This window comes from Lepisma saccharinum, chromosome 9, assembly GCF_977018435.1.
Source record: "Lepisma saccharinum chromosome 9, izLepSacc3.1, whole genome shotgun sequence".
NCBI lineage: Eukaryota > Metazoa > Arthropoda > Insecta > Zygentoma > Lepismatidae > Lepisma > Lepisma saccharinum.
This window is the reverse complement of record NC_139237.1, coordinates 76,632,992-76,659,790: the sequence shown is the minus strand read 5'-3', so window position 1 is coordinate 76,659,790 and position 26,799 is coordinate 76,632,992. Positions and strand designations below refer to the sequence as shown.

Here is a 26,799-nt window from a genome sequence, read left to right as displayed (position 1 = left end):
ATAACCCGAAAGCACTTACCATTTACTTCAAAACATTTGTGTCCCCCATTTTAGAATACTGTTCACCCATCTGGAACATGGTTGCCCCTTCTCACACCTCAAAGATCGACAGTGTTCTCAGCTTTTTCCTCTGCATTGTTCGATATAGAGTGCCTGCCCTGAGACACCTGTCTAAGAGAGTTCTGCTTGAAAACTTAAACATAAATACTACAGAATCACGTAGATACGTTGCAGATATGAAATTACTACATAAGATAATTAATGGAAACCTAAGATGCAGCATCCCACTCCACGAACTCTCCCTCAGAGTGCCCAGACATAAAACACGGAGCAAGGAGACTTTCCACACTGCAACTCCCAGACTCTCACTCATACAACGTTCATTATTTCATAGGCTACCGAAACAATTCAACATCATCTCAAACCAAGTAGATATATTCACTTCATATTCGTCTTTTAATACCAACTTGAAAAAAGATTGTACGTAAGTAATGCATTTGTGAAAATAATCTGTTTACCTGGATACTGTCTTGGCTTGTTTATATTTATATTTTGTTTATTTTATTTTATCTTGTTTTGTGTGTGTTTTTTTTAACACTAGTGGACTGTTGTACTGTTGTTTCTTTCCAGTTTAAAATGGCTTCTGCTGTACTGAAAATTTCAATAAATAAATAAATATTAAAACTGACTGTGCAAACAACCGGAAATAAAATATTTTAAACCCCAGAAGGCTTTCCAGGGGCTGGAAAATTGTATGGAATTCCGGGAGACCCCCGGGATATCTGGAACAAAAGAGTTCATACCCGAAATATCATGTGTTACTATTTATCATTGTGTAGAAGGTCAACACAACTCACGCATAATCAATGTTAATTTATTGGTAAGATGCTGATAGTGTTGTTGATATGGACGTAAGGCAACTCGTGTAAACAACTACATTCGAAAACAAAGAAACGTAATTGCTTCGTTCTGTTGTCACGAATTTGTCCTTCGCCTCGTAGCGTAACAGAATATAATAACGACGGACCTGGGTCAGGCGACAACCTATGAATAAAACGTTTTTGTTTCTCGGAATGGCGTCCAGCGCCCTAGGTGAGTCACGGTACGGATTTACATAACCATATGACACTGAAATACAGTTCCACGTGAATTTCGTTCTCAGCTTCTCGTTACGTAAGCGTGTGGGAACTTCTCAGGGAAGCGACAGCTCAAGCAGAACCCCCAACCGGCTGCGGAAGTGAAGCCATTTTGTGAATGCCGTTCCTGGACAAAACCACGACGTCATTTGTTAATATTCCTTATCAGTCTCGTCTGGTATGCAAACTATCTGTTTTACCCTTTTTCCTAAAAATATAATGCACTGATTTAAAAATTATTCACTAAATTGCACTGTTTATTAGTATTTTTGTTATTTTACGCTGCTTTCCCGCCACTTTTGGCTAATCGTGACGATGGGAATGAGTGATGGGACAATCACAAAGACATTCATGCTGGCGAGACTAAAGTCGACCATTTAGCGTAGACAATTAATTTATTTACATTGACACTTTCGGCAAATGTCTCGAAAAATATTAATATACCCGGAATTTATATTCCGTAAAAAAGCTACAATTCTTCATCATTTTACCGTATTACTCAAAGAGAATGATGATTTAAAAAGTAAGAAGCAAAGTGATATCTACAGTTTGGACCATCCGTACCCATACTCGAATCAATCGTGGAGGCAGAATAGCGCAGTGGTAGCGTCCCGGGTTCGATACTCGGTGGGGGGCACATAGTGGTTCAGATCCAACTTTAATATGTAGGTCCAGTCCCGATTAGCCTTATTGTGCACAAAGTAGACTTAAAACATCAAATCAATCAATCAAAATCAATATTGTGCTAAGGAAACACGGTTTCGGATTCTACTTTAAATTGTAGGTCCAATCCCGATTAACCACGCCTTAAAAACCTTAGGGGTGGACTTAAAACAATCTTCTTGATTAGGAAAAAATTAAAAGATCTGCAACAATTTGAGAGCAAAAATAAATATTTTGTTCGTTAAACATGGAAATTAAGCACTGGGACTTCCACGATGGCAACGCACATTAATTTATAATAAACAAACGCAGGGACACTACATTTACAAATTCAATAAATACTCTTTGGGAAAAGAAGCAGGGTCTATTGGAAAAATTCCATCACTGCCGCCGCCTGGAAAAATGATGTGTCAATCCCTAGAAGTTATGTAAACCTGTAAACAGGCTTACACCGACTTGTAGATATACGTGTACAGTGGGATCCATGAGTATTACCGTGCAAGTTGTCCATGACTATTTTCATTAATTTTTCTCTTACATCCCATGTGTTTTTAAGCAATGGATTTTTATGTATGCTGGTGCAGAAGTTGTCAATAGCTTATTTTGATTTATTCTTAATTCTTGGAGCTCTTATTGGGACAAATAAAGTACACGAACATGGTGATGGACAATTTGGACGGTAATACTCTTGGATCCCACTGACTACTGAGCGCAGCTTCCATTTTAACCTTACTCATATGTGATCATTTCAATTAATTTTATTTTAGTTAGTTCTCGGTCTGAGGAAGACTCTGCTGATATAGGTGGAAACGTCACGTGTAAAGTGGTTTTTAGTGTCTTGTTCTATTGTACCTTGGTTAGGAACTGTAGTGTCTTTTGACATGGATAAATGGCTTCATGGTGTTACCATTTCATTTAAACATTTAAAATACAAGTATATACCGATAACAGTGGAACTTTTGCTTCGTCAAATCTCAGCTTTCTGTGATATCTGCACGTCCTGTTAGCGGCAATTGAGTGACTAATGTAATAAATGACGTCAATAGGCTAATATCCTTCCTCCTTCCGTATATTTCACTCCCGCAGTTTTACAGATGAAATAAGTATTTTCCCTCTAATTTTTAACACAACTCGTATCGCGATCTTTCCGGTTCCCATACGTAACACTTCCGGGGATTATCGAAGGAAAGAGGTGATCACACTGTCAACAACCTTCTCCCTCGCGGAAAATACATTTACTTCCTCACTGCGTAAGGACAACTGCTTATTTTTTTCCGCTACTCGCAGCGAAGCAAATCGTGGCCCAATTCCGTGAGCTCATACAACACGCTCCATTTCGCCTTCGAAGCACAACGAAGCATTCGACTGCTCCGACACTGATTGCCACGCGAGGAAAGAAACTGTTTATGTTCATTTTTGTTTATCTGTTGAATAAACTGGGTTTTGATTAAGTTTAGAACGACCAACTCGCTTAAAACTGTGCTTCAAACAAGGGTCTACTGCCATGGGCGCCCGCAAGGGGGAGTTAATGTAATTCGAATGGTGAAATTGTGAGAGATGTTTTATAACAAAAAGTATTGTTTTCTGTGACTTACAGGCCGTAACTTACAGCAACTATTATTATTTGAAATAGAGTTACATTTAAGATAGTCTATTTTATGCTGATTATTAACTATAAAAGCAGCTTCTTTCCTACATGAATTAATGTTAAATATACAGTTATTCAAATTGTATATAGATATGCAGAATATAAAAATTACAAATGTATGTAATTTAAAAAAACATAAGTAATGGTAGTAGTAATAGTAATATAATAATAATATTAACAAAATATAAACAATAATAGCAGTAATAATAATAAAAGTTTCTGTGACTGGCCCTCCTGAGAAAAATCCTGCGTGGGCCTTTGTCTACTGCCACGCTCATTATAGTACGTGTGGCAGATTTAGGAACTAACTTCAAGGACAAAAAACCAGTATGTTTCCTGTATTGCTCTATTTTATTTGTCTTTCCTAACTCTGGCGCAAGACGCCCTTTCCATAATTTTAACTGAAGATGTTATAGTTCGTGATGCTCCACATTAATATTTAGACCATAATCTCCGCAACAAAATCTTTATCTAAATGCACTCACAGTTTCTAAATATATGCAACAATCTTGCGTCTTTCTTAAAATTAGCGAGTGCGTTTTTTTGGTTTCGAGTTATTTTTATGCCGCCTTCTACTCAATAGTGCCTAATAACGACTTATTTACATATTATAGAACTTAATTTTTAAAACTTACATTTAATGCTCCGTGTCGATTAGAACTTTCAATCAAAGCAGATGTTTTCCCTGTTTCATGCCTTCAGTTGGAGCTCTCCGATATTTATTTTAAAGTCCAGTTTCTGCACCTATTGGGCTAATCGGGACTGGGCCTACAGTTTAAAGTGGGATCCGAACCACTGCATAATGTACCTCCACCGGGTGTCGAACCACGAACCCCTTGAGTACAAGGCGTTGGAGTTCTTTTGGTACATTCAACGCATTTTCACTGTCAGAAAAACGTAAATGTCTTAGTTTCTAATCTTGACAAAATCAAACTTATTTCTATCGAAAACCTATTTCTCTATTTTCTTGACGTGAAACTGTTGGAACACTTGTTAAAATTTTGGTAGAGGCAAGATTAACAGGACCGGTTACTGGCTAGTCAACAGCGTAAATTATCTGTTTAAATTTATTTATATTTCTCCAATAATTTAACATTTTTTTAACAGGAGAGAGACACCACCTCATAAAAACGCAAGAGATGTATCGAATAGTGTTATTTGGAACGTACTGGTATCTCACAAGAGGGGGATATCGCGAATTTTAAATCAGAATGGTTAAACATCATTTTGAAGAAACAGTTTTTGATATGGGCCACCGTTGTTCAATGATAGACTCAAAACTGATTTCTCAGAATGTTGAAATTCGTACAAATTCATCTTTGCACGAATCTCTCCGAAAGTCAGGTTCCCTGGAATGAATGCACACGTGCCACAAGTTAAAATCCGTGCTGAGAAATCGAAGAGAGACTCACAGAAAGCTGCAAACAGTAGCAGTTTTATCGGGCAGGCTATAGTGTTGCAACATTGGCGCGGAATTCCTTCACTTTTCTCCGTCAAGAATTCTGCTTACATTCCAGTATCTTCATTGCCTCCTATCAGGAGCGTGATTCTCTTTACTTGAAGCAGAATGTGAACAGCAACAAATACAGGGTGGCCCAAAAGTCAGTTTCCCCTAGGAGAGAACAAAATTATGATACTTGCTTCCGTTAGTTCCTACCACTAGATGCTCGCAATTCAGCAGTCTCTACACATATAACGCCAATGCTTAACACCGTTTGCCCGGTGGAACTCTTAACAACACTGAATTTAATTCTTACAATTACATATACAGTTTCTCTCAGGGGAAACTGAGTTTTAGGCCACCCTGTAGATAATCCTGAACTAGAGAATGAGTTTTAGAGAGTAACGTATCCAGACATTTAATAATTGATAGATGTGTCCTATTTCAGCTATTAAACAGCCTAAAATTAACCTGTCTTCCCGAAACAATTCTTATTTATTGTATATTCATTACATATAAATAATAGAAAAGAAACATCAATGAGGGCATGCAAGTAAAACAAAAACAGAAGCCAGGCAACTTGAAATTTTCCGGTAATTTCTATGTACATGAAAAGTTGATTTACCGACGGTAAACCAGGTAACATGGGAGAATACGCCGCTGCTTTTCACATATCTGCCTTTGTTGTCTAGATATCTATGATGCAAAACAAGCTTACAGACACGAAAGTATTGAGAATATCTAGATTAAACATCGAGAGCAAACCACACTAAAATTCAGATGAATGCTCTGGAAGGAATTCTATGCAGATGTAATTTTTCAGATTTTGAAATATCATAGCTGCTTTTTGAAAGGAAAGGAACCTTCGAAAACTGTTTGGCAGGCGTCGGCCTACGGTCCAGCGCGACCCTCGCCAGGAAGTTCCCAGGTTCGAATCCTGAGGTGGGCATGGTTGTCCCTCATCAATTTAATCTAATCATCACTCATCCTCTTTGTTGTGATCACCCAAAAGGCAGGGGCGGGGGGTGGGGGTTGATTTGCCACTAGGCCTTGGTCCAGGGGGCCGCACGAAAATGAAACACTCAAGAATCTATAAGAGTATTGTTTTATCGATAATTTTAATGGATACTTTTTAATTAGGCATACCTGTATTTTAAAGTTTACAAGTGTTTATTAATACAGAGCGTGCCATTAGTGGAAGTGTAATACTATGAAAATAACATAACAATAACAACAATGCCGGCAGGCTACAAGTCAAAGCCTAGGGGGCCATATTTTATATACCCTCCCTGCCAAAAGTGGCAAAAAAAAGTGTAAAATAACAAAGTACAAATATACTTCAACTTGGATAGTTACACAAATACACACACATATAGACAAATATATTAATTTGTCAAATTTTATTCAGATTTTTCAATAATGTAAGGTAGAGTGCCATTCTTACAACCCAAATTCAACTGGACCAAACACACCATAGGCTATTATATTTACAGATACAGCCATACGAGAATTGGTCATATTTCGCAAATATACTGTACATCGTCGGTCCATACATAGGGAGCGAGAGGGGAAGAAGGAATGGTACCGAAACATCCTTACAAAGTCGAGATAAGACCGAGACACATAAGTAAGTCTCGTCTCGACAGTAATTCATATTTCGTTTTAGCATATTTAGCGTTCCCTTTCAATCTCCTTCACATAATCGTGACGATTAATGGTGATGCAATAGATGAAGAAATCGAATAATATACCCACGCCATTGCCTGGACTCAAACCTAGGACCTTCGGAGGTGAGATCGTGTGTCAGTCACAGTGCTTCGCCACCTACATTGTAGAACTAAAAGCGTAGAGGAAGGGGGAAGAGTGGAGGGCCAGAACAGAAAAATGCATATTTATGCCTATTAGATAAGTAGCAAGACGGATATAAATAATCGAACATGTGCAATAATTAACAATTTACACTCTGTAATTATTCTCCCTCTGTAGAGATCGACAATAAAAATTTGGAACATTACAACACCTAAGTATATTTCTAAAGCGTCTATCATTTAAATGAAGTTTGTTGTAGTCACGGACACTTCTGGGTTGAAAACCAATGGGGCTGTCTCAAATCCTGAAGTATTCGTAACTGCATAAGCGCACGCAGGAATTGTCTATGGAGGTGGGTTCAATCAAATGAAAAATATGACTCTGCCAGTTAGGTGGATCTTCGTACATTCGTGTTACTGAATGGTTAACGTGCAGTATGCAGTCGGTGAACAACGTTGCTAGGAACATGCCTCTCGTAAAAAATAATAATAATAATAATTAAAAAATGACCTGGTTCTTATTCTCAGACAACTTTGGTGGTGGATGAATTCAAAGTCCTCCAAAAGGTGCAACGATTGATAAATGCTGCTGTGCGTTCTAAACAATAATTCCTTTTATTTGAAAATAATACAAGAAATTTTTCAATATAAAATTGTGAAAAAAGTAATTCGCTGCATAACATGATGGCCCAAAGGGGGGTCTGACCCCATAACATCCCCCTTCGGTGCTGGCACGTATCCAGAAATTCTTTTCGGGGGGGGGGTTAAACATCATTTTTTTAACAGGAGTATAGATAGAACCTCGCAAAGTTTAAGGTTGATGGCTGCGATTCATTTCCAAAACGGTTGGATGGGGGTGGGGGGGGGGGCAAGAAAAGATTACTTTCTGTTGGTAGACAAAGGTTAGCATTAAAAAGACATAGTGCGGGGCCAAAAATGGATAGCAACTGTGTCCTAAATCTGCCACTGTTTAAGCTGCTGTTTTTTCTTCTTTCAGAACGTGATATCGGGACATTTTTTATCATAATTTGGGTTCACGAAAGGTAAATGCACTGACGATGCATTACGCCTGCTATCGTCTACAACACAAAACACTCCAAACAAGTACATGGTTGGAATCATGGTGGACATCGCCGGGGCATTTGACAACTTGTGGTGGCCCAGCCTTTTTCAAACACTTAAAAATATGAACTGCCCAGGTACACTCTTCCTACTTCTGAAAAGTTATTTCTCTAACAGAAAAGTTAGCATCAAATATCCGGATCTACAAATGAGTAAGATCACGTCAAAAGGTTGTCCTCAGGGTTCCATTCTGGGACCCGAGCTTTGGAATATTAACTTGGAGCCTGCGCTTATGAAACTACAAGACCATCCAGACATAGACCAGATCATAGCTTATGCGGATGACATTATCATGCTCACTTCCGGTAACTCAAGAAGGGAAATCGAAGATAAAGCATCTACTGCAATCAATATGCTATCCAATTGGTGTGATCATGCTAAACTCAAAATAGCTTCGGAAAAGACTCATTATATTATCCTTAAGGGGAAGTTACAAAGAAACCCTCAAATCAAACTCAGAGAAAGAAATTTAAAAAGAGTAAGAGAAGCTAAATACCTTGGTATTACTCTTCAAGAGAAGATGTTTTTTAACAGACACATAGCCCTGGCAACAACCCAGGCCGAAACAACTATAAACAGTCTAGCCACATTGAGTTCAGCAAACTACAACCTTCCACTATCACACATAAAAACATATCTCATTACCATATATAATTCTATTATTTCCTATGGCTCGCCCCTGTGGGCCATGGAAACCAGTAAACAGTACATTAAAAACAGATTGAGATCTTCACAACGCAAAGTGATACTTCGCCTAACGGGTGCATTCAGAACAACCTCAACCCTGGCTCTTCTCATGATTGCGGGCCTACAGCCTATTGAAATCGTTATTAAAACTAGAGCATCAAAGTATTACTTTAGAAATGGACAAGAGGACGAAATCTATAAACTAATTGGAATACGCCCTGCCACGGTACCAGAAATTTACAACCACTTGTTTAGCGTCTGGCAACAGGAATGGACACAAGCTACGCAAGGAAGGAGACTTCACAGCTTCCTTCCAAACATAAAAGAACGACTTTCGATGGACCATTTCCATCCCACGAGAGGTCTCATACATTTCCTAACGGGACACGGTCCCTACGGTCAACACCTAAATAAGCACAACCTCAGACAGACTGATAAATGCCTGAAATGTAAAACCGAGACGGACACACCGGAACATAAAGCCTTCTTTTGCCAGACATCAAACAAACAAATCGAAGATTTAAGACAAAAGCTACCAAACTTCAACACGTACCAGTTAATAAGAAATCCCGAGCACTTTACGTCACTAAACGACTTAACAAACCTGGTGTCGAAAGAGGAACATTCCCTCTTCAAATCCGGCATCACTCACCTCCCCATTCAACCCCTACCTCCGGAATGTAATATACCCCCCAGAAGATCACAAAGAATCCACCTTCGACAAACTCAACAACAGGACATCCCTCCTTAGGACTAAGATCACCAAGAGGATAATGAAGCAGAACCTCCCACAGGAACATCAAGAAGGAGACACTAATACAGAAGACAGTGATATGCCAAAACGAAAAAAGGTTACGCCTCCCCGGAGAAAGGCAAAGGATAACACTGCAAGGACTCGACCTAGGAACCAACCGAATTTAACCCAGATTCTTCATTTTCGTTTCTTTCTTAAATTGTAATCTTACATCCCCTTCTTTATTCTCGTTACTAAACACACTGCAAACTTATCTCACTGATTCTTGACAATTCTCTATATTTCCACTACCGAACGTACTAATGTACCCGATACTTCCCAGGAAATCCCTCCCTACTCCTTCCCTTCCTGATGATGTCCCGGGTACCAACCGTCGTACCGATGTTCATCCCAGTCCGACCAACTCTTGCTGGTCTCCCGCAAGTCTCCTTGCATCAGGTACCACTCGTTCTTTCATATCTCTTCCTACTATTAATACGTACATCTCAAAGCCAATAATACTCTCACTATCTCAAACATAACATACTAGAACATAGACCCTGCTAACATTCATAGAATCGTGTTAATGTCCATTCCTCATCTCATCCATCAACACTAATGCACACGACACACAATAAAACTTATCCTAAGAAAACATTACCCACCCAATTACACACTTATGTAATTTCGTATCTGTGATCATAAATAATATTAATGTTAAACACTTATTTACTTCCTACTATTTCTAACCTTTATCTTAATCTTCTTACCTTGTAGAATGATGTGAAACCAACTTTGTTCAGGAAAACCGAACAAATTTGGTTCTTCACACTGGGACATTCTTGCCAATGTCACAGTGAATTATTGTAATTAAAAAAATAATGGAAATCAAGGATGAATCAAAGAAAAGCGGGGGAATCCGTAAAAAATTCACGGAACTGACGCCCTGGGTTAATTTTCAGGTACCAGGGCATAAGCACATACCTCCGAAAGTAGCTTGACTACTTTTATCCGTATCATAAAAATAATAATCGTTCTAAAAAAAAAAAAAAAAAATCACTCGACTCCTCTGTTGAAATGTACGAACGTTGTGTTTGTGCCGAAACGATCTCAGTATGTGTATGTGTCCGTTTCACGAAGCTGTTATGCAATGGACAATCCATTCGAATGTTTTGATTTGATTTATTTTATTTTACTTCGCGTATTGTGCTTCTTGGCTAATTTGCGAAGATGGGGATGAGTGATGAAATTGATGAATGGACATTCACAAACAACCATTCCCGAGCGGGATTCGAACCCGGGACCCTTGGCGTCGCAGCGCGATGTGCTAACCACTCAGCCACAGGGTCCGGCCCATTCGAATGTGTTCTCCCATATTTGGATATGATCCTTTATGGTGTTGTCGCCTGCCTTCCAAACGTAACCTTAACAAAAATCCTAATTTTCCATCCTTGTGACTTGGATCTTCAAGTTTTAGGAAGAATTCAGACCGAAGGCACACACACGTCGTTTGCAATGAGTGATCCAATCAACAGAAACTTTTCACACCGTAGCGGCACGACAGGCTACACAAGCCTGTGTTCGATTTGTGAAATCCTAAAGCGATACGTATAGCTTGTAGCTTCGGTGTGAAACCTGGTGTCATTGTCACCTTGAAACGGCAGCTCGTGTTGACCACAGAAGAAAAATATCTTGTCAACCGGTGGGAATGTCCCTTAGTTTTATTGTCTCCTTTTTCTGGGCTTGTTAATTAAACAGGCAACATCTTACGGTTGGTCATACACAAGAGATGTGCTATGCAGAAATTTTAGCGGAAAATGCAGGCTCCACCAGGCATAACGTGCCATTGCTCTACAGCGACAGCAAAAGATCAAGTGAAGCCAAGGGTGACTCGGTAGCTCAGTTGGTAGAACAAACAATGGCACGGTATATGCCAGAAACCTTGGTCTTGGCTGAGCTTGCTTTTCCCGCTAAAATGTTCACATATGCAACATCTTCTTTCTTTCTCTTCTCGACATTCATAAGATTTTCGGCCTTCATGGCTTCCCCTTTGTGGTAGATAGTGTTTGAGTGTTTTTCCAAAACAGTTGACTTAAAAGTCCTTTTTTTAGCCCACGAAACTCTCGGACTGCAAACAGGAAACTTGGTCCGGTCACTAATAAATCGTCACTCAAAACTTAGATTTTCAGTAGATCTGTGCAGCTTATTTCCTTTTTTTTTTAAACAAATGAAGCTTCAATGCACATTACTGCTGAAATATTTACTTTAGAGACCTTCGATCTCTTCGGCTCATGACCCGAAATTAGCACTACACTCTCGGCAATGTCTTCAGCTTTGGATCCAAACTTGTAATAGTGGTAGACTTCAGCACTTTCCACCAAATGTGTCACTAGTTTTCCTCCCCCTCATCTCTACATCTTATAAAACTGTCAATGGACACTGACTGATCACTAATCGACTGTCACACTTACTCCTGAAGTTTTATTGAATGATTCTGTTGTACAGACCAACCGTGAAATTGAATCCGCGTATTTATATCCATATTATATTCTGGAATGTTCTGCGCATAAAATGTTTTGTAGTTCGACTCCACCTCCTATTCAAGAACGTTCCCTCTCGAGCTTTTCAGAGAATTAGTAATCCAACGAATCGCCCGACTCATGGCGCTGCCTAACAGTGCTTTGTTGTGCAACTTCCAAATGCTGACAAATTTTCAAATAATGCTCAAGTTCGTTGCGAAAACACCGAAAGAGCAAGAAAATTTACATACAATATTATCAATAACAGGGTTATCCCTCAGGGTTCTAGAACGTTCTCCGCTTCTCCTCGATAATTGTGTCTCTCTTTAAATTATAATCACAATATTTTATTTCACACACACAAGCCAAAAACCTCATTTTATCTAGTGTAAATCGAAAAATTTCGGAGGGGGCTCGAGCCCCCTGAGCCCCCCTCTGGATACGTGCCTGCTTCGATGCGCTCATGCGTAACTGTACTTAAAAATATAATGTTCGAGATATGTACATCTCCAATTGGGAGAAATGAAAATTATTTTTCAGACGACTCTTCTTCGGTTGTCCTGAACTGCGATCATTCTTCGATCTTTCCCTTCTTTCTCTCTGACTTTCTTCTTCTTCTGTTCACTATCTGTCTCTCCTCTTTGTTCTCTATCTTCCCCCTGTTTATCTTTCCTTCTCTTACACTGTGTTCTCTTATCTTTCTATTCCCAATCTTTTTCTTTCCATTATATCCATATGTTTATCTTCTTTTCTTTGTTTCGCTGTCGTTTCTCTTTTCTCCAATATTCCTTTACAATGGCCTCATACCATCTTCCTCTCCCGCTCTGTCATCCACCTGCTTTTCTATCTTTTTTCTTTACTCACTCAATGCTCGTCTTTCCTTGTCTCTCTACTTAACCTGTTCTGCTCGCTCATCAACTCGCTCTCTCTGTCTGTCGTCAGTTTAACTTTTCTCTCTACGCATGCCTTCTTTAATTTAGTCTTCTCTATCGCTGTTTGTGCAGTATTTCATCCCCCTTTCTCTCGTTCCTTTTCCTGTTAGATTCTGTTTTGTGTTTAACCATTTCTTAAACGCAAAACCAGGTGCAAATTGAAAGGAGTACTGGACGCAGTTTCCTGAAAAGCTGGATTTTGTTCCACGAATATAGAGTTAAGCTCTTCCCTTCATCAGCGTTGTTTACAAAAATAACAAGACCCCTTAGATGGGTCATACAACCAGTGGCGTGCCCAGGGGCGGCTGGTGGGAGTCATAACCCCCAACTTTGGCTCTTATTCATAAAAAAAGGCAGGAAAAAATGGCAAAATGAGGACTGACAACTAAAAAAAGAGTATACGTAACTCTCTATCACACTGTTCCATGATTCTCAGCTATTGAGCATTATCTTCTCTCTTATGATGTACAAACTGACAAGCATAAACTCAATGACGTTCTTGCAGAGTTGTAAGAATACTTTCTTTTTAAATCGTGTCATTGTTACACTTCACTTTACGGTAATGCTTTCACTAAATTTACTATATGATCAATATCAAACTCACTCCCCCACCGTCAAAATTTATTAGAAGTCGACCGACGTTTATGAATGTTCAAATACGTGATGCTAAAAAAGAAACTAATTAATTTAGCACTTTCAGAAAATTTCATCTCTTATGCGAATTGTTCGATGTGCTTCAAATCCAACGATATCAACCGGTGATCTCTGCTCCTAAATATGGAAATGAAATCGGTCGATTTTCAAGTACTTCCGAGGTACCGTTACGAGCCACACATTTCAAGGTAAACGTTCGACCCGACAGGTAACGGTATCAGCGCTGGGTGACACTGTTTAAGATTGAAACTTCGACTTACCTCTTTTGCGGGTACTGTGGTTCATATCCTCGCTAGCCATTGGTGCCGAAGACGTCACAAACCGCACTTGTACGCACACCAAAACACGCCTCGCGCAGGAGCTAGCGCACAAGAGAAGCGTTTCTTTACAACTGGAACAGAATTCGCCTTGCCGCGTGCTCCAGGAGAAAGCAAGGGAAGTAGGGGAAACGTGTAGGGGAAGGTGTAAAGGAACGGGTTCGAGAAAATGTAGGGGAGGGGGAGTTTTTCCACGGAATATGGGACAGTTCCTTTGAAGTTTAACCTTGTTTCCTTGCACCTCTGTCTGCCTATTATTATCAGCGGGGACAAAGGGAACTTGACTCATGAGAACATTTTAACAGTGCTGACGTGAAAATCACTTTGTAGGTGAAAGATCGCGCTCCCACATGCTTTCCTTTGCTTGACTTGAAAGAGAGGAATGTATTTTGCGTGAATTAAACCATACAGTCAGGCACGAACCTAGAAATTATTGGGGAGTGGAGGGGGGTTCGAACTAAGTGCCTCAGAAATAATAATAATATAAAGTTTATAATGAATTCATAATAATATGTAAATTAATTAATATTATTATTGCAATAGGGATTGTATTAGTAAATGATCACAATCAAATCTTTGCCTTCGTGTATGTTCGGCGGCAGGGTGCGAAATCCTGGGGGGACGGGGGGATTTCCCCTCACCAAAAATCTTGGCCTCATAAATTTCCGCAACGAACAAAAAGTCAGAAATTACTTTTAATTTCAAATATACTTTACTAAGAATAATATCGAAAACACACACAAATTAGTGTTGTTTTGAGTGTTCAATGCTTTTCTCTCTCAAGAGATCTAATCAATATCTATATCAATATGCACAATAAAAGTCAAGTAAGAATGCAAGACAGTAATAATTATGAAATCTAATTGATTTACATTAACATCAAGCAAAAACTAATTAAAAACTTACATATAATAAAACCACTTCATCTATTTTATAATTTATTAACATCTTTAATCAGTTAGTAAAGGAATAAGTTTGCCAGTTTATAATATCTATAATAATATTTATATATAATATATATAAAAGTAACAAATGGATTTCTTTATTTGTAATTAATAATTATAACTATATTTTTAATTTAGTATTGTTTTACTTTTAATAACATTATAAATATGTGTATCGTTTAATTTATACATATGTTTGTGTGGAGAGGGGGTTGTAGATTAAGATCTTTCTCCCCCCTCCAGTCTTCAATGATTTCGCACCCTGTCGCCGGAAATAACTGAGGACAAACAGTGGTAAACGTTGTAAGTGCCAAAAGCAGCGAAAGTGTTAGGAAATCGCATCGTTCCGCACATCAGCCCGTAAGAACGTGCACACTAGTGACCTCTTTACACACCCTTTGAACTACTTCCAGGTCTACCAGCCACATTTCACGTTTACCACATTATAAAGCATGGCACATTGCACAGTTTAACGTGGAAAACGGTGTTTGAATTATTGTGGCACTTACAGCGTTTACCAATTTTAGTCTTCAAATAATCATCGATTGCACAAGAAACGCTAAACAAGTATATTTTGATTATTTAATTTTACAGCTTTAGACTTACGAGAGAGGTCCGGACCTCCGTGGTTTGCTTTGAACTAAGCTCTACAACTTAAATCTTAATCGACATTTTATGTACGTCCTTGAATATTTTCTTCTTGTGCCGTGTCATGGTTTGTGACCTTTACATCCTAGAGATTTTGAAATAATGAATCCACGAAAATTAATGAATCCATTAAAAATAATGTAGGTTATATTTAAAGATTACATACTTTGCATTTCCGATCTTTAAAAAGATACTATTACTAAATACCACTATGTTGGGAAACAAACATTTCCAGCAGTGTGTTATCAGAATATAAGCCTACAAGTAAAAAAAGAATAAAAGTTAAGAATAATAACTGAAATAAACAATACTGCGGACAGTACGTTCTCAGTTCAAAAAATTGTAATTTAATCATATTCAATTCTACTGGGGAAAAAATAACATCGTTATAAATTATGTATTACAAATTATTCGAAGTAAAATTTACAAAATAAAAACTACTGATATCCTAGAAAGCAAATAAATAGAATTTAACTTTTCTTGCTTTCAATGAAGCAAAATCGTCAATATATCAAAATGGACCATTTTTGCAATTTCTTTTTCACAGCCCCGATGTTTTGGCGCCCTAGGCAAGATTGTGGGTATATCTAGAATAAACCAACTCAAAACGTAACTTTTAAAACTAACTATAATTTCAACGGTATTACATTTCAAAAACACAACTACAAGAGAGTTACTTTTTAAATGTGACTTTCCAAAGTCTTGGTACCTCTCTCTCACACACACACACGGGAGTATGAATGAATGGAAGTGAAAATTGTGGGTGTGTCAACACTTAGGCTATTTGCACCCTTCACATCATACGGGGCCAAACCCCTTACCATAACTATACTAAAAACACATGTCTCTGAGGACGACAGTCTCCTTCTGAAGTTAAAAAATGAGGCAGTAAAGGGAAACTCAGCACATAAAGAACGTAACACAGGACGAACACAGAATCCTACACAGAATTATCTACTGGTTCAGACGCCAGAGCTTCGTTAGCGTGCAACATTGCAGTTTGCGGAATGTATTACGTGGAAGTAAGGTTGACATTTGGGTGCTGATGGAGAAGTCACCCTTTGCACCTCAGAGAGAGAAGGAGAATGTATGCAAGATATAGTGACGTGCCAAACGGGAAGGGGGGTCATAATCCCCCCTTTGGCCCGGTATTCCTAAAACAAAAAAAAAGAAACATGAAAGGCAGGGAAAGATGGATGGCAAAACGAGGGTTGACTACTAAAAACAGTATACGTAACTCTCCTCTTTCGAAAATCCTGGGTACGTACGTCACTGGCAAGATAGATTGAAAAGAGACAGGGGGAGGGAGGGAGGGAAATGAAGAGAGAGGGGGAGGGGAGGGAGAGGAAAGGGAGAGAGAGAGAGAAAGAAAGATGGAACTATAGCCATATATAAGAGGTTCAATTTTCCCTAGCTCAAAGATACTAATATTTTAATACCTCTTGTCATTATTGTTGTTGTTAGTTCAATAGTGCCGATCTCTGTGGCGTAGTTCAGCGCGCTACGACGCCAGGTGTTCTGGGTTCGAATCCTACCTGCGCATGACCGTCCTTGGTGAGTTCTTTTATTTTATTTTTGTTTTAAGTCCACTTTTATGCACAGATAGACTAATCGGCGCTGGACCTACAGTTTAAAGTGGAATCCGAACCACTGTGCAATGTGCCTCCACCGGGTATCGAACCTGGACCCCTTGATTACAAGGCGACGATATTACCACTACGCCATCGGAGAGGCCCTGTTCTTGGTGAGTATCTCTTCATCAATTTCATCATATCATCACTCATTCTCTTTGCAATTAGCCAGAAATGACAGAAAAGTTCAGTAAAATAAACCAAATCAAACAACGAGATCTATGTCCACTCGGCATTAAGAAGTACTGTGCAAATTAAGCTACTAAACCGTGGGCCCCTTTTGAACATTTCATTATTACTTCACTTTTGTGTTCTTCATTATCCGATTACAAAAATAATGCAAAATATTTACTAACCAATTAGAGAGGTTGGGCCAGATAAACCCTCCTCTTATTTACGTCTGAATGGGGGCAATTCACCATCTCCTAAGCTGCATACATTGCATCAGAATAAGGGCCTCCACGATAACGTCGTCGCCTTGTAATTAAGGGGTCTTATGTTCGATAGCCGGTGGAGGTGCATGGTCGTTCAGATTCCATTTTAAACTGTAGGTCCAGTTTCGATTAGCCTATATCCGTCGTGCACAATGTGGACTTAAAACACAAACTCATACAAACAAACAAGCATACATCTGAATTAGCACAGTCTTACACTTTCAACATATTATCTTCAACCTATGCTCCTGTCACGATAGAAGTGCCTTGTCAGCATCGACAGCTAGTTGATTGTACCACTGCAGATAATTTGTTGTGAGTCTCTCGTTCATTTATCTAGGATGTAAAATTTTCTTACTCTCTTAGTCACTAAAACTTTTACATTAGTCACAAGAACACACCTCACCGAATCCAGTCATACAGAAATCTTTGGAATTGTGCTTGTAAGATGACTTTGGTTCTAATTCCATAATACATTTCTTTCTCCATCAGAACTGTGGACTACACAGCAGTTAGACTATATTATTTTCCACGTAATGCTGAACACTGGCGGTTTCAGGATTCGTGAACAAGGGGTACGATAAGCAAAACAGCGCCCCCCCCCTACTTATACAGAATGAAAATCGATTACACAGTTTCACACTGTCTTTTACATATTACAATACCTTTACCAATTGACGTGACTAATGTACAATCTACTGCAAAAGCGAAGCAAGTGCAAAATCAAACCTATTTTTGCTTAAGTGCGTAACCTATTTTTGTTCATATTGAATTTCAATAAATTAAAAATTTTCTGCTTTTCCGTTGACCCATTGATAACTTTGTACGTACAATAAAATTTTCTTGTGGATTTCTCTTCTAACTAATTTTTTCTAGCAATTTTATATGACGATTATTTTATAACTTTAATAATACAGTATAATTAACGTAAGAACTTTCTAAAATATACAGCACTAGTAAAAAGAATCCCGTATTATACAGGCATATTTCTATATACTTCTAACGAATATTTAAATAATATAATTAATGCCTCTATATTGTTAATGTATTTTGTATTTGTTATAATAAAACCTAGTGCATGATACGAGGTATTACACACAATATTTTTTCAATGTGTGTTCCGAAAGGCGAAAGTTAACTTATGATCGAGCATTGATTTCTGTCCTCCTTTCCAAAATATTACCATCCACCTTACACTCTAAGCAGACGAAATCTACCTTTCTCTTGTGGCGCCGGTGCTGTAAGTTTTATTAAATTTTCCTCTATTTGTACCGAAATGTCTGTGCATGTTACAAATACTAAGGTTAACAGTTGAGTTTACAAAAGAAGCCTACGAGGGCCGTACGATCTGAATCTATCGATGCAATGCAAAATATTAACATTTCTGCACAAGTTTTGTTCAACAAACATCATCAATAATTCCTCGAGTCAATCATGTGTCATGGTGGTTCTTATTTTTGATTTCACCAGTCAACTTCGAGAAACTTCTCTCTTCTGGCTGTCGAAATTGGCATGTACAAATATGATCTAATGATTGACTTTACTGTTGAATAAAGAACAGCTGTCGCTGCAGATCTGAAACACTCCACCAATAAGGGAATGGTCCTAGCTTCAGAAAACTACGCATCGTTTCTCAACAAGGCAATTTCACCTTCAAGAAGAGAATAGTCTACGTCGCAAAACTCAGCCACCTCTCTCATCTTCTCCTCAGACGGCGATTCTTGCGGCAACAATTCCTGGAAAGCCTGTAGACTAAAACGGCATCTTTGGGAGAAGCGCTCCTTCATACCAGCGAGGACTCAATCCAGCACATCAAAGTATGCAGCTCGTGATTCCTCTTCCCTTGCACTGATATTTTCTGTTGAGGGGTTGTCATCGTAGCGTACATTGAACTGGCGTTTGCGTTTTGAAGTAAGAAGAATTCCATGTTTTTCGCATTCAGCCATGGAACTTTCATATACTGTCTTAAAGTGATCAACTGATCTAAGGTTTTAGATGGTGTTTTCCAGAGCTTCAACACCTTCTAGAGCACTGTCCATATCCGTGTCAAGTCGTTGGAACGAGACATTAAGTGTATTGATGACATTCAGGACGGGTCTCAAAAGACGAATCCACAGAATGAAGTCAAATGACTGGATGGTGAAGAGCAGTCCTGTAGCCTGAGCAGAAACCTTAGCATCTTCTGAGTTGTCTTGAAGATCCTCAAGGCCTTGAATCACCAGAGGAATTTTTTTTATGTTATGATGTTCACCGCTTCTGACCGACAGGACCATCTTGTATCGCTGAGTCCTTAACTTCAAGTCGACTGAATTCTGAATGTCTTCAAATACTGCATGTCTTTGAGCTGAGCATTCAATGAAGACATACAAAGCCTCCAGGGTACCAAACAGTGAAAAGGCCTCGCGCACGCATTTCATGCTATCTAATAATACTACGAGATTTAGACATTGCGCGTAGCAATGAACGGTGAGAACATCTCTTCCACAGAAATCACTCACTTTCGCCTGTAACCCGTTCCAACGGTCCAGCATATTTGCTGCTCCATCGTAACACTGCGCGAAGACTTTTCAATTTGACAACTCCATCACTTCCAATGACATCCCCAAGAGATCCAGTAAGTACTCCGCTTTGGTCGACTTCGCTCTTTTCAGCGCAATCAGGATTTCATGAACTTGTAAGTCCTCCTGACACCAGCGAATGAATATTCTACCTGTTCATGTTTTGAAAGTCCGTTCTTTCGTCCATCATGACAGAAACATGTTTAGTTTCGTTGAGCGATGCACGCATTTTGTCAGTCATTATGTCGTGGATTGATTTGATGTAATTTTGGATGGTTTTCCGTTATCAGCGCCTTCTTCCCTATGCCGCCCCAACACAGGATCGAACGTACGTATCCGGCTACGATCTGCCTTCATGTCGTCCCGGCGTCCGTGAAACAACAGGGGGTACGACCGTACCATCGTAACCCCCCCTGCAGCCGCCGGTGATGAGGAAGTTCCTCATTTCTATGTTATTTTTCAAGAGCAATTTGCATTGGTATGGATACCCTGTGCGGTGGACGTTGCATAGTGCTTCGGACCTCACTTTAAACTGTAGGTCCAGTTCCAATTAGCCTATCTGTGGAGAAAATTATTGTGAGGGCCAGGGCCCCACGGGCGTATAAGTTGGCGCCTTTATATATATTTGAATTATCCTACTTTAATGCTTGTTACCATCCTAGGAGTTTGTTTAGATTGCACTCAGTGGTGTGTCCAAGTTTCAAGGAGAGGTTGAAGGGGGTCAGAAACCCCGATTTCGCCCGGAATTCCTTATAAAAAAGAATGCGAAATGTAGGAAAAGATGGTAAAATACAGGAGTGTCGACTAAAAATAAAATATTACTATCCTGCGCACGACATACCTGAAACAATGAGCAATCAAGGGGTGCCTGGCTCGATACCCGGTGGAGGTATACCTTGTAGGCATAGGCGTAGCTAGAACTTTATATTTGGGTGTGCACAAAGAAACAAAATGAGGTCTTGTACCTTTTTAATAGCATATTTTGCAACACAATCGCTTGGCTCTTTAACTGCACTGATGTTTGTAAAGGAATATAAATTCACTAAATGACAGTGTTGAAAATTTCTGAATATATGTAGTAGAAAAAAAATCAAATTGCATAGAAATTACACACACACACAATGTTCATAAATGTTACAAACAAATACATCAAAATACACGTCATCTATAACAAGAGACGTCTGTCAAAATGTACAATGTTCTTAAACTCATCTCATTTACATCAATAGACTAAGCTTTTTCCTGTTCCACAAATAGCAAGAGCAGGACTTCCAATCTATCCTACTTCTGAGTTGCTCTTAATTTAGTTTTAACTTGGGTAAGCTTGGAGAAAGCTCTCTCACACGTGCAGCTTGTGACAGGTATAGAAGAAAGGCGCTGGCTGTAGTACAGAGTAGAATGTAGTAAATATATTTTTTCTCCAATGACATCAAAATATCGAAAAACTATAGACACTCGTTTCATCAGCGTTAATGCACACGTTTATATCAAGTAATGACATTTTCAACTTCTTACAAACTGCCGCTTATTTTCTCTCTTATTGAAATATCTGTCTTTAATTCTCTTTGATAAAGCAGTCCATTAGGGTGTGCCTAGGCACACCCCGTAGCTACGCCTATGATTGTAGGCTTAGAACCATCTATGTTAGTACCTATATTAGCCTATCCGAGCATAACGTGGATTTAAAGCAAACTTTCACAAAACTTAGGCTCGTACAAAAGTTAAAGTTGTATAACAAAATATTACCATTCAAAAGGACTATTCGGGATGGATGTTATGAGTGCGATGAACCTAATTATTTTTTCGTTAATTCCAACTTTCAAGACAGGACAAATTCACCATTTTGAAATATTTCAACACGACCACGACTTCTACACGATATTCCGATTTCCCCACCAAGAAGTTTCAAACGTTCATAGTGCAGAAACCATCGAGGGAAATGGTAGCAAATGTTGACCTGCTACGTCACACAGTTTTATGGCCTGTCCTGGATGCAAAGTTGAGAAGTAGCGACGTTCCAGCCGAAAACAATTGAAAATCGCATTGCGTTGCCTTGTGGCGTCTGCAGCGAAAATGGCAGGGCGTGTTGGGCTGTTGAATACGGTGTCACTATTAATGGATTATGAATCGATGTGATGACATATATATGGATGCTATTTCAAATTAAAGTATGTGGTTAATCTCGAAGTAAAACATGAGTAGATCTAGATCTGTGTCTACTGTCTATAGAGATACCATTGGGGGAAATGTTATATTCCTAATTTGAGAGCTTTGGTTACAACAATTCTCTGTGGTTACGATTTTATTTCTCCAAAATAATACGTAATAACCATGGAGGAGTGACATTGAGTGTAGAAAGGTTGTGGCCAGTTTTATTTAAGGATATATGTGTTTAAATTAAAGATTATTTTCGTATAGGAGTGCAAGTTTGACACTTTATGCACAGTAGGCTAATTTGGACTGGGCCTACAGTTTAAAGTGGAATCCGAACCACCATGTGCCTACACCGGGTATCGAACCCGAAACGCTTTTTGTGTGTGTGTGACCTTATTGGTTGTAAACCTTTGTTAAAACACTTATAACATACGCATACGCTACACTATAAGTGAAAGAAAGATTAGTTTCGAGAATGTGCTTTGAAATGGGATCATTATTCCTCAATAGTTTCATGCCATTGTTAATAGGTCGGCACCCGTGGTGGTGTGGTTCCCGGCCTGGGAATGAATGCTTGTGAGTGTCCTTTCATCAATTTCATCATATCATCATTCATTTCCATTTTCGCAAATTTGTCAAAAGTGGCACGAAAATGAAGTAAAATAAAACAAATCAATAAATCAACCATTGTTAATAGGACAATAATAAATACGATTTAAGAACAATAGTTTCATTTGAATTTTGTTTTTTATCGTCGCTTTTCTGCTACTTTTGGCTAATCGTGAAGATGAGGATGATTGATTATATGATGAAATTGATGAAAGGACACTCACAAAGAACACCCAGGCTGGGATTTCAAACCCGTGACCCTGGCGTTGTAGCCACGGATGTTGGCTTACGAACAGAAATGTTGAAGAGTGAGAATAAGTTGCAAAATGTGTGCAAGATTGTATAACGGTGTTCTCACGTTGTTTTCACGCAATAATGTTTGATATAGTTTAAATTATCAATTGCTGATTGTGCTTTCGTAGCTGCGAAAAGAATGTAAATTAAAGCAATATAAATAAAAACGTACGAATTGACGTTTATACATGAATATGCTACATTTTTTAGTTGTCTTTATGATTAACTCTGCATGATCATCGTTTAAGTTATTGTAATACCATCCTCCTTCCAATGGATTTTCATATATCACACGGTGCATTTCTTGATATCACGCTCCCTTGAAAAGTATGTATTTCACCCAGGAAATGGCCTCGATACTTGATGCCAATTTTTCTTGCAAAAGAAGGGACATGAAGAAGGGACATTCACAAATAATATCCCGGAGTGGTTAAACATCGCGATACGACCATAGAATAGTTAACTATTCTATGATACGACGCCGGGTCCCGGGTTCGAATCCCGGCCTGGGCATGCTGTTCGTTGTGACTGTTCCTTCACCATATCATCACTCATCCTCATCTTCGCGATTAGCCAAAAGTGGCAAAAATGCACAGTAAAATAAATCAAATCAATCAAATAACATCCATGCCTATACCGGACCTCGAACCCGAAACTTACGTAGCGAGATAAAAAATGGTCTCCACCTCAAGCTGAACACATGTTTGCAAGAACATGCTCATCCGATTTAGCCAAAAAAACAACTTAATGTTGTGAACAGTATTTGGGTTCATTACTTTTTTAACTGCGTTATTTTGTTGGTATTTTTAAATATACTTCAGTTGAAGCCAGTGCATAATTATCCGTTGACAGATCACTCATTCTCCGAGAATATAGTGGCGAAAAAGTTATTACTATTTAAGGCTATTGGATGCGCGACCTAAAGGTGCGCTTGGGCTACATAATCGAACTTACAAGTACATTTTACTCCACGCATCTTTTAGTTCCGCCGCGCCATGTTGCAACTAACAGAAGACAACAGACTTGCAGACGACAGTTGACCGCAGGTAGCGAGAGAATTTTATGTTGAGTGAAGCCGCGGTCGCTCCTTCTCAACAACCAGGTAGCAAGCGCCTCCAGGGTTCTTGCTACTCAACAATGTTGGGTTGCTGAGTGGTCCTGGAGGCGCCCAATGTTGACTTTTCGGGACCCAGCACTGCCCAGCACACGCCTACCGAATGGCAACACTGGCTAAGATTTTTCGATGTTGTTTTATTACACTAAAAAAAATACCGTGCCTCAACTCGTTGGACTAAAAATAAATAACAGTCCATCTATGTAAATGAATAGCTTTCCTTAATATCGCATAACTATAAATATAACAAACTTATGTTAATGGATATGTGCTACCACCCTCTTCCAATGAAGAATGAGGCAGAGTGCAAAATACTTGGAAACACTGATTACAGGGAGAGTTGGGAAACAGTGTTGCCACATGAAGGGAAATTTCCCTTTTACAGGAAAATTCGGACTGAAGTTTTAGCCAAAATGGAATTTCGATTAAAAATATCACAATTTCAGGGAAATTTTAAGACTTCTGACTTAATATTATTACAGTTTATGTCAAATTCCAGTTTCATATTCACATTTTAATTTTTTCTGATCCTTCTTATTTCTGCTTCCTTGAATATAAACCTGTATCTATTTATATTTCTTTTAAGTTTATTGTACGTCGCTTTTCTGTATCTTTGGATAATTGTAACTATTAGAATTAACGATTTAATGGTTACCTGGAACCTCTGACCAGAAAGCGATGAAGCTTAGATGTATGTAAAAAAATTGTGCAACATTTTTTTGTTCATACGATCATGGACCAACGGAAATTTTACTATTACTACCACTGCTAATAATAATAATAATAATAATTATATTTGTTTAGGTGAAGGGGAAAAATGGTCCAAAAAGGGAATTTTGCCCCTTGGAAAGGGAAATTGTGCCCTCAGGTTGTGGCAACACTGTTGGGAATGTGGGATTTCTTCATGCGTTGATTTTGTTTATTATCCGATTATGCGTGTACTTAGATTGTATTTTGCTCGATGCCGCAAGTGGTCCCAATGTTTAAAATATTAAACTGACATATGTAAGTGGATATTTGTGCTTTTATCTTTCCAATCGTGCAGACATGCGGCCTGTAGCTGAGCCAGGTTGAGGTGCTTTGATGAGTGTTTTGTTTGTCTTTGTATACATTCATTGCATTATTGTTAAGCGCATTACATCACATGTGTCCACAAATAATCAATCATAGTGTGTATATGATACAGAGCCCGAAGAAAAGTACGATCAGCTGTTTGATGGACAGCATATTTCAAGGGAACGCTGAATTAACGGATAGTAATTGCAAATTGAGTAGCATAGCAGTTTACGAACATTGTACGTTTATTTATGTTTATACCACGTATAGCTATATAAGAGCGGTACCATAGAGTAATTTAAGGTACCTTACCTCGTCTGTGGTGATACGTTTGAAGCGTGTAGGTAAAAAAAACGAGTTGCCGCTTATGGTTATCATAATTTCCCTTCCATTTGTAACAATTTTTCTTGTATTACCGGCAGTTCTTTTATTTGGAATCTTGGAGAATGTGGTAACTTGTTTCTACTTTATAGTAATGTATGAAAGTAGAATGAAGAATTATGGCTTCATACATATACAATTTTAGGCACAAGTTTCGATTGTTTAATTCCGAACTAATCATGGTACACATGTATTGTATACATGGGTAACACTTTACTATACCGGAGACGGATTTCTTCAAATTTACAGGAGAAAGTACTTACGCAAATCATTTTCTGTAGCGTTGTTGATGTTCGGGAATGTAGTTTTGATCCATTTTAATGCGAATGCATGTGGTTTTCTACGAAATCAATTTCCGACGCGCTATTGCTGCTGCCGCCATTTGCTTTCTGCACGAGAGCACAATACGCTCTTGTATTGTCCGTATATGCTAAATTGAACGAAAGGAGTTCTAATGGAACCTAACCTAACAGGCCTAACCTAACCTAGTAGGCATACCTCGTCCCCGTGATGGTTCGTGGGGCTATCGTGAATTTTTGGGGTAACGTCAATGGTTTTTGGGGCTACCCGTGGATGGTTTGTGGGAAACAAGGAACAACAGTAAGTACTCGTTAATGTAAGAAATAGACATTATTTTCGTTAGAAATTCATTATTTCACCTAAAGAAATGTTCCGCAATGCAGAATACTACGTTAGCAATGTAAATTGCGAAATAAATCATTGATAGGTGTCTCTGGTATAGTAAAGTAGTACCCTTTCCTTTCCGCATATTCCCATGTGATGGCTATGTGAGCAGCCATTTGTTTACTGTTGTCTTGGACATGGGCTGCTGCTGCATCTACTTCATGTGCATGAGGTGCGATATATATTACGTCCCTAAATGCTTTCATTGTTAAGGTTAGGCAGGGCAGGTTTAGGGTTCTTAGCATTAATGAAACATCCTCTCCCGTCCCCCTTTTTTTGTTGGTTAGGTGGGTGGCTTGTAGCATTAATTAAATAAAATAAATTAAAGGATAGATTTGGGTGCCATAGCAAAACAATTCTCTGGATGGAAAGTTTTATCGCTAATATAAAAATCTCAACGAAAGTAGGATGTTCAGTGTCCTCTGGCATTCAACAAGGCTATATACTTGACCCAAAATTATTCAACCTATTTATTGACGATATCACACTAATAAATTCAGATTTATCGATTACTCTATATGCAGATGACTGCCTTCTCGTTCATGGTGGAGAAACGTACCAGCATGTAAAGGAGAAAATGGAAAACTCATTCCCCAAAGTACTAAATTGGTATAACATCAACAACCTGAAGC

General features: G+C 38.7%; 2 protein-coding genes across 3 annotated transcripts in view; one reads left to right on the top strand and one right to left on the bottom strand.

The window, feature by feature from the left end:
* The window catches only part of LOC145992161 (uncharacterized), a 71,621-nt gene extending 57,859 nt beyond the window's left edge, over positions 1-13,762 (bottom strand). Inside the window, exon 1 of the mRNA XM_083128441.1 lies at positions 13,604-13,762. Coding sequence (XP_082984567.1) covers positions 13,604-13,643 — 40 coding nt within the window. The 5' untranslated portion in view covers positions 13,644-13,762. The remainder of the gene's footprint in view (positions 1-13,603) is intronic.
* An 11,181-nt stretch (positions 13,763-24,943) lies between these two features.
* The window catches only part of LOC145992748 (uncharacterized), a 29,246-nt gene continuing 27,390 nt past the window's right edge, over positions 24,944-26,799 (top strand). Inside the window, exon 1 of one of the 2 annotated variants that reach the window (XM_083129135.1) lies at positions 24,944-25,051. The gene's annotated coding sequence lies outside the window, so the exon portion shown is untranslated. Of the gene's footprint in view, positions 25,052-25,202; positions 25,342-26,799 lie in introns of those variants that run through there. The other variant, XM_083129136.1, reaches the window with a different exon arrangement.